Here is a 9,448-nt window from a genome sequence, read left to right as displayed (position 1 = left end):
GGAGTATGTTTTTCAAATGAAATGAACACATTAGGCAGCTCCATTTCAATTTCATTCACCCTGAATCTTCCACTGAGGGATGGGTGAGTTTCAAATGGAGCTGCTAATGTGTTCATTCCCTTTGAAAATCATACTCCCCCTGTGGAAGATATTTCCAAAATCTTCCACAGGGGGAGTTTGGATTTTAAATGGAATAGCCCAATGTTGGGATTTTTAATGCTGAACTTCACTACTCAAAAAATGATAAGGATCAGACACTGAAAATGCTCATTTCATTTTGTGCTCGTCATGCTAACCAAAATGGTTTTTTTCAGAATCACAGGACTTATACTAGAAATTTCAATATCATGAACACAGCTTTCATCAGCTTTCAACAGCTATACATGATCCGACCGCGATTGTATATCACATATTGCAAACAACAACGCGAACGCACAACCTTGTATACAATACTAACCAATCACAAGTGCGTTGGCATGGTTGACAGTCAGAAGCACATAAGGGGGAAATAATTGTTGGCTGCTTTGACAGAAGTATTTCGGTACTTTTTTTATCACAGTAGCAATTGAATACCTGAGTGGAAGAAGGGCCCAACTCCAATTTTTTACAAAAATGAGTTAGACCCAGCATTTTATTGCCAGCAGACTGTTCTTCCTTGTGTGTGAAAGATGAGCCAAAATCCACTCTCTAAATAATCTTCCACATACACTTAATCATTGTTTTTATGGAAGAAAGGCCCAACTCCACGGAGTTGGGCCCTTCTTCCACAAATAGAAGAATTTTGTTCATCCATGAAATCTGCTTTCAACTACAATAAACTTTCTTGCTAACATATTACATGCTTCTACTTGTACAATTAATGGATAATTTCCAAATTTCTGTAGCTATTTATAACACACCTGCCTACGGAACTGGCACTTGAAGTATATTACTGGAAGAAGGGCCCAACTCCAGCTCGTATTAAGACCTGTACCGTTGCCATGGAAACATCAAATATAATTTCAAATGTATGTAATATTGTATGTTCATGTAGTAAAGATCCCCTGAAGATGAAAACATTCTGTCTATAAAACTTTTCCAAATATATAGTTTTTTCTTTAATATCTCAAAAACAGTTTTGATGGAGTTGGGCCCTTCTTCCACTCAGGTATTCAATTGCACTGCCTTAATTTGGAGGTGGTTCCTGATTGGCTAATTGGATCACATCATGAAATTTCAGCACCTCATTTGCTGATCAAGCCATGTAAAATGTTTGAAATTTGAAATTCGAGTATAGTCCCACCCCCAATTTTGAAAAATGTTGACCTAAAAATGGGGTGGGACTATACTCGAGTCAGTACGGTAATAATATATCATTAAAACTACCCAAAATCAGGATTTTTTTATAGCAACATTGTCAACCAGTGCTCATTTTAAGGGAAAAATTATTCTTTCCAAATATATTTTGATATTGAGATGGTCTGACTGATGAGGCTAACACAAAAGTTTTCTTTGATTTTGCCTAATAATAAGGAAACGCTAAAAAGATCATTAGAATGCTAATGACCCTATGTACATATGAAGCCAATATATTAAATCTAAAAACTGTATTCTTGTGTGTTCTTCAGCCCTTAAGAGTTACTACTGCACATTGCCCTTGTGATAACCATACTGACGTGTCATGTCGTGTCTAATCGTATCGTACGTAGTTTATGCCTATCAGCCAGAATGCATGCTGCTTCATTTGAACCACCGCAGTAATGAGATGATGAGAACACTGTCAGTAACTGACCTTTCTGTTGTACCTGTAAAGATAATGGGAAAAGTAGAGAAAAGAAAATAATGAGATCATTGTTGATAATTTAATGTGTACTTCAAATGGCACTAATAACAGCAATTATTCCAAGTTACTCAAGAACCCATTCTCTGTAATGTGTACTAATTCCTGGCTTGTAAGCATGTCTGTGTTATGTTTTCCACCTGTGTAAATTTATAAGTTTCTGATATGATATTCATTCTTGTTTTTATGATCCATGTCTCTTGAAGCTCTGCATTACACCCACATTAAGCATGTAGGGCAGGTGTACCTTAATCTACTGTTTACAGATATGATACAAGTAATGTCATATAAAAAACATTGCTGGCATTTTCATTATATTTCATACTATGTGTTGAATGCTTGACATGTGTGTGGCTCAATCATAAAGCAGTATTCAGACTTTTTATTGTACATAAAATATTGTATGTAACATATCTACGTTGTTTAATCTATTGCCATTCTATTTCCAGTAATGTTTAAGTTCTAATGAATGTTTGATGACGTAAAATCGATAATATATTTCTACTAGATATTATATGTAACATATTATCGATTTTTAGGTCATCAAACATTCGTTAGAACAAACATTACTGGAAATAGAATGGCAATAGATTAAATAACGAGATATGTTACACACAATATTGTACGTCTAATACTCGGAGTCTGTGGAGCGCTTAATGCACATCTCGAGCTATCTAATGCTCAATATACATCTGTGTTGTGCATGTGCACTGATTTTGGTCACATATTTGCCATAATTATAAGTCAATGAACTCTGAACATTTCATGAAGTACCTCCGCAATACACATGGTTAGAATCTGGCGAATGACATCAAGTTCTCACTAGAACTTCATGAAAGCACAACAGCAAGTGGACCAACCAAGCCAATATTTTCACACAGCTATGATCATCAATATTTTCATCTCACCTGAAAGCCAGCTTGTTGAACTTCATGTGCTCGTACAACATGCGACAAATTGTGGTCTTTGAGAAACCTTTCCAATGCATCACAGCTGAACATGTGAGCTGTGCCTCTCCTCGTGTTGAAGATATAGCCACCATTGTCTATTAATTCTTCTTCTTGTTCTATCGTCAATAAGTCTGATCTGAAGTATAAAACAAGGTGGATGTTTGTTTATTAACTTGGAACTTGATCAATTATACTTTTTTATATCTCTCATACACCAATTCCAGTCAGTTCATTAGTTGATTGCCATTTATCATTTTCATTATCAGCCTCTCCATGTGATAGTTTTTGCCATCACAGTGCTGCACCATAGTATGCTTGCACCAGGTCATCGCTGACCTTTATAGACGCACCAATTTAGTTATAGGGTGGACCCCAAAATGTTGTGTGTGTCACGGCAAAACAAGGTAATATGTTGATGATATATTGATGTCCATTAACCCTCCCACACAACGAATGTTAAGTTTCCCAGCTTTAAGCTGGTACCAATTCACAATTTAGTTCATAATTATATGTCACCTGGGTTAAGTAAACAGGATTAAGTGCCTTGCCCAAGAACAAAACACATTGGCTGTGATGTGCCTTGAACCCTTAACCTTGTGATCATGAGTCTCATCAATTAACCACAAGATATAAGGACCTGATGAGTTTTGTTCTCAGGACCTCTCACGCCCCAAGCAAGTGCTTCCAGCAACCAGCCACTTGGGCGCAGACTAATACACTAGTTTTCAACTGGAAATGAGTACATTTTTGTGCCTTTTTTCATAATCAGACCTCTCTCAGTTATATTAGACTAGATTTCGCGGTTCTCGGGTTAGGTGGTTCTCGTAATAGGCCTAATTACCAAACTACCCGTTACCCATATACCTGCCCTGACCTTTTAAACTACTATGACATAGGCCTACGTCTCTCAGTGATCAAGACACAACATGACATGCACAACTCTATTTTGTAACTGTGACGCTTACTTCGGTACCCATATAAATATGGAAACTCATCGTTCGCCAATTCCAAGCCCCAAGCCCCTACATTGGAGGACCCTGAAAAGGCCGTTACTAAAGTAATGAAATCAATCGGGAGAAATGCGAACGCAATAAGGACTAATATAACGGGTTATAGGCCTTACCATAATGATTATTTTTGTGTTAACCATTCTGGAGGACCCCGGAAATAGTCATGTTCTGCTGCAGTAGGTCTATGCACACGTTCCGTATTTAAATATGTGTTGAAAACAGGCCTATTGGTCCAATGAGATGCACCTGTTACGTCACATGCACACTGTAATGCTTTCCAATGCGCGCACTTCACTGTCGGTACTACGCGCACACGCCCGTTAATATGCCGCAATGGCGCTCTGCGAGCACGCGATAGCTCCACGCACACGCGGACAGACACTCTGCAAATAGTATTATGATAAAACTAAAGTTAACTTATCGAGAAAGTACAAATTTAAACAAAGTTCTCACAACTTAAATTGTGGAGGTTGGTGGCCTGTGATCAGCATCCACTGGTCTTCAATGACGACTGATGTTGGCACTTATATGTTAACTTATTGATAATATCGTACGAAGCTTACTCACTTGACAGGATCACTCCACATTAGCTGCCAGGCTAGTGGACTCTGAGTCTCTGGATCTGTCAATGGTACTGGAATTTTATTGATATCTCTTAGAGTTGTACATCCTGTTTTGGGGTTTGGTATACCTCCATGTGTACAGAATATCTGAAACATAACAAACACATACAGATTTGCTTGGTCACAATAATTGCAACTTCTTGATCTATAACTACATTTTACTATTCAAGTTAAAGATTGCTAATGTGTTCATTCAAAGGGATTATACACAGCAGCATGTAGTTTATATATAACATGGATTTTATGTCTTGTATCTGTAAAGGGCTCTCAGGTATAGGTTGCTATATCAAGGGCTTATTTATTATTACTATTATTGTTTACAACACATTAAGACATATGCACACACACCCCTACATGCGTTTATAGGCATACCGGTACACTGTACAGGGCCGGGAAAACAGAGTCACATTTTTTCTGATTTTCTGCACCCAATCAGGGATGTTGATCCTGTTTTACAAATTATACACAATTTTGTTGGATTTTAACCTATCAAGTGGGGACTGATTTTAATATCAACAATAGAGAACTCACTATCAAATGCATTTTAGGATGTTTGCAGTCAATTGCACATCTTGACCTAACAGGGAAGGTCCCTGGTTGATGTAACGATCATGGTTGAAATGTCAATTTTCATAAACACGTCTGTGTTTGACGGCACACCCACACCCCATGTACAAACACCAACAACTGTGGACTGTGATACACCACTTGCAGTTTCACTATCCAACTGCGGACACAAACATTTAAAATTTCATATACCATACCATGGACTCTTGAAGTTTTCACTATTCAAGTGCTGACTGACCCTGTACTGCCAACTGCCATAGCAGTTTATAATGCACGTCTATGCTGTTTCCAATCTATAGTAGCACTGTCCAGTAAACATAAATGTGTGTTCACTTTACACAGATATTTCTTATGTATTAGTTATCGTTTGCAGGTGTTTATAAACCCACACACATACTTTTCAGGTGCAAATCATGGATGATACATTTTTATGGCATTTCTAGAAAAACGAACATGGACAGCATGTGGTTGGATGGGTCAACAGTTGCTTGTTTTGAAAACATACTTTAGTTCTCTGTGGTGTGCACTCCTAAGCTGCTAAGTCCCTGAGTTATTGTTTAATTGTTTATGGACTGATGTGGGGCCATAGTAATCAGCGACAACCTGTAAAGTGTGCTGAGGCTTGTGGATCAACATCTAGGCATTGTGCCTGTGCGCAGTGCACTAGAAATCAGTGCCTTTTTTTTCTTTCGCTTGGGGTGATTATGCAATATGCATGCACAAACAGACACACACCTCATACATTACATTGTATTGCACTGCATTACATTACATTACATTGCATTGTATTGCATTACATTGCATTGCACTACATTACATTTACCTACCTTGTTATCTACTACTGCAGCTAATGGCATCACATCAAAGCAACTGTTCACAGCCTCCCAAATCTGATGACCTATTGTCTTGCCAAACTTCTTCAAGCATTCACTGGAAAAAAAAGATACAACATCATCGTTACACTAACATTTCAACATCATATAAGAAATATTACACCAAATTATATATGGCCTAACCACACAATGGCACTACTTTCTGACAATATTAGTCATGTCACGGCATACCTCTGTAATACTATTCAGGTTGAGTTTTCCATGTGTTGCACTATGCAGGGTACTATTCATATGGTTATTAATGTAAATTAACAAGATTGCATGCTAGACAAAAACAAAGGGTCCATTTCACTTAACCTGTAACCCTTCGTATCTCAAGTAACCATTCTCAAGGTATGAATACCCTTTTACTAGGCTTAACTTTACAAAGGTCCCTGTAGTAAATCCCCATTACTTATGAAGGGTACCGATCATAAGTCATGTTAGTGAAATGGATTTTATGATGTGTCGTAAGTTACAATTGATTTTCAGACTTACTGAGCTTCATATTAAAAGATGAGTGAAATGGATCATAATTTCATTGTCTAGCACACATTTTGCTATACTTTACATCATGGTTTGGGAACCTTCTGAAGAGTACTCTAAATAGAGCTGCACACCGAAAAATTAACATATAAATATAGTGTGATTTTTATTGCATAAATGAGCAAACTTAAAGCTGAATACTAGAGGTTATATTTCCAACTGAACTTCACACCTTGTAAATAAAAATGTTTTTGCAACAGCTATGCAAATTCCTAGAATAAAAGAACAGCAAAAATAAACATGAAATATAAGACACTCACGCTTCAAAGTGGAACATCTTCTGGACGGAGCGTAACTCATGATTACCACGAATCAGGAAGAATTTCTCTGGAGCTAACAACTTCTGTGACAATAAATAGGCTACAACCTGAAAAAAGACATGATTCATTAGATTGTTGAGTACCTATTAATTTCAATTAAATCACTGTACATTTTTGCGTCTTTCATTTATAATATTTCATTTAATTTCTTTCTTTCTGTTTTTTTTTATCACATTACAAACACATACATTAACATTTTTCTCTTATTACATGTAACAGGTGCAAGCCTGTACATTATGAATTAATGTGTAGTATAATCATGCTTTGGTTATTAACCGAAATCAGTTTCTCAGCTACATATTTGAACATACCGCATAAGTATTACATGAACAGTGGGTACACATTTTTATTAAAAGGTATAGTAACTAAAGCCTCATAATCAACTCCTAGTTGCTGCTGATTAAATTAACTTTGATGTATTGCCTCGCATCATTTCATGTTTTTCCTTTTTTATAAATTTGGATTACTAGAACTGACATAATTATAGGAATGATTAAAAGGTACTAAATAGATTTATTAACATAATGAATGCATTGACAGTAAATTGTTGAAAACCTTTGTCGAGATCTTACTTTACAGCGTACATTGCATATACACTTTATTAAACACACTTGTCTCTTATTAGCTGCTGATGCAATCTGCTGTTGTCGTGTCCCTGATTTACATGTCATACTTGGGTTTTTCCACCTTTTCAGCATCACAAAAGTATGATCTCGTCAAAGGTTTACAGCATTTACTATAAAACCATAGCCACCTCTTCACACATTTCCTTGAAAGTTTTTACTTACCTCTACACCATATTCTCCTCTGTCTACATAATCACCTAGAAACAAAAATGAACATGGTGTGAGTAATGGACCCATCCTCCATAGAGCCTTCTCAAAACACACTAAGTCGCGAAAGTTGCCATGAAGATCACCTGAAATTGAAATATATACAAAAACGGCTATTTTAGAGCACCATACAATGAGCAGTTTAAGAATGCCATTATACTATCGATCATATGAGCCTACTCGGTACGCACAGATATTTGCATAGCGTGTGCAATGTAATGACTATAAGCTGTAGACTTGGACTAAATGTGACAGAGTGTTTGAGAACTGACCAATCACAGTCTTTGAATACAGCTGCTACTAGGCTAGGTCAATGGTAGGTTGAGAATGTGTTATTAAAGTGTGCTTGATAGCTACGATGATCAAGAATTGACTATTTTGATTAAAGACCATTGTAATGCTGTGTGGTCATGTGTTGTCAGCAATCACTCTCATCTCACCCTAGATTGCTATTGACTCCTCAATGCACTCATATGGATATCTCAAGTTCAATTAAAGACCATTGTAATGCTGTGTGGTCATGTGTTGTCAGCAATCACTCTCATCTCACCCTAGATTGCTATTGACTCCTCAATGCACTCATATGGATATCTCAAGTTCAATTAAAGACCATTGTAATGCTGTGTGGTCATGTGTTGTCAGCAATCACTCTCATCTCACCAGTGTTCGATTTACCTGGATTCGCATCGCAAAATGCGAGTCATTTTCTACAAACTGCTACTCAACTACACAGACCAGTAGCAAAAAAATGCGATCCAAAAAAATCGGGGAAAATGCCTACTTGCGACCGTGAACCACGCTGATATACCATCATTTGCAAGTTACCATTTGTCGAAGTCAAAAATGTCTCCATAAATTCCATTTCCAAGAAAATCATCCACAAAAATATGACCCAAAAGTCCCCAAATCGTGATGTTTACGCCATTAAACGAAATACAGTATCCTCCCTTATATGCAAATTTTATGCAAATGACATGTTGTGTCATGGTTGTGTTACATACTTCCATGCAACGCACTGAATGGTCTATTGTTCTATTGTGTCCGATTTGAGCGCTGACATATTGGAAAATGTTGCCAATCAATATTCATGAGAGTGTACATTCAACGTCCAATTTTCAAAATTGGGTGACTTGTGCTTGGCAGGTGTAAAATACATCTGACTGGGCGTTTTAAATACGTAACGCATAAAGGCATTGACATCATCGAATGGCTGCCTATAGTGCTGTTAGCGTTAGGCCTATGTGGGGGCTGTGTTTAGTTTCTATAATAATTATTATAATGCCTACATTTTGTCATTCCTTTTTCTTTTCTCTGTACTGATTCTTTCCTTGAAGTATCACTCCCTCTTCTTATCTCCCTTCCCTTCTCCATCCCCTCTTACATTTTGTCCCCTCTCATTCCTATCATTTTTCTTACCTTACCTTTCTATTTATTTACTTCTATTTATTTATTTCTCTTCATTTCTTCCTCTTTCTCTCTTCCTCCAAACCCCCTCTCGTTCTTCATATCCCTCTTTCACCTCTTCCTCCCTCATCCCTTCCCAAGACCTCTCACAGAAGAGCTGCCCCCCCCTTCAGTACGCCACTGTTTATGACATTCTCCTTCTTAAAATAAAATAAAATGTCAATTTGTGAAACAACTTTTATATAGGCCTATACCGGTATACTTATTATTTGTAACATGTATACGTATAGCTATTACCATTATACAGTACTATAGACATAAATGGCAGCCTTGAATGCTTGATGTGTAATCATTCAGCAAGCGCATTCAATTTATTTAAATGAAGCACCTGAAGTCAGTGGGGTGATCACGAACTGTACTCAGCGGCTAATGTGTGCTTTTTGTGCTTACGGCTACTCAATCACATCCTTGTGTGTTATTATAACAAAAGGTACTTTTTCGTTC

General features: G+C 37.1%; 1 protein-coding gene across 2 annotated transcripts in view; it reads right to left on the bottom strand.

The window, feature by feature from the left end:
• Positions 1-1,158: 1,158 nt before the first annotated feature.
• Positions 1,159-9,448, bottom strand: part of LOC140152723 (uncharacterized) — a 77,010-nt gene continuing 68,720 nt past the window's right edge. For both annotated transcript variants that reach the window (XM_072175195.1, XM_072175204.1), the window contains 6 exons: positions 7,496-7,626; positions 6,648-6,754; positions 5,797-5,899; positions 4,347-4,489; positions 2,728-2,905; positions 1,159-1,784 (listed from right to left, as the gene is read on the bottom strand). In XM_072175195.1, the coding sequence (XP_072031296.1) occupies positions 1,659-1,784; positions 2,728-2,905; positions 4,347-4,489; positions 5,797-5,899; positions 6,648-6,754; positions 7,496-7,626 (788 nt within the window). In that variant the 3' untranslated portion in view covers positions 1,159-1,658. The remainder of the gene's footprint in view (positions 1,785-2,727; positions 2,906-4,346; positions 4,490-5,796; positions 5,900-6,647; positions 6,755-7,495; positions 7,627-9,448) is intronic.

Source organism: Amphiura filiformis, chromosome 1, assembly GCF_039555335.1.
Source record: "Amphiura filiformis chromosome 1, Afil_fr2py, whole genome shotgun sequence".
Lineage (NCBI taxonomy): Eukaryota > Metazoa > Echinodermata > Ophiuroidea > Amphilepidida > Amphiuridae > Amphiura > Amphiura filiformis.
Note: the sequence above shows the minus strand (reverse complement) of the source record. Positions and strands in the feature narration are given on the sequence as shown.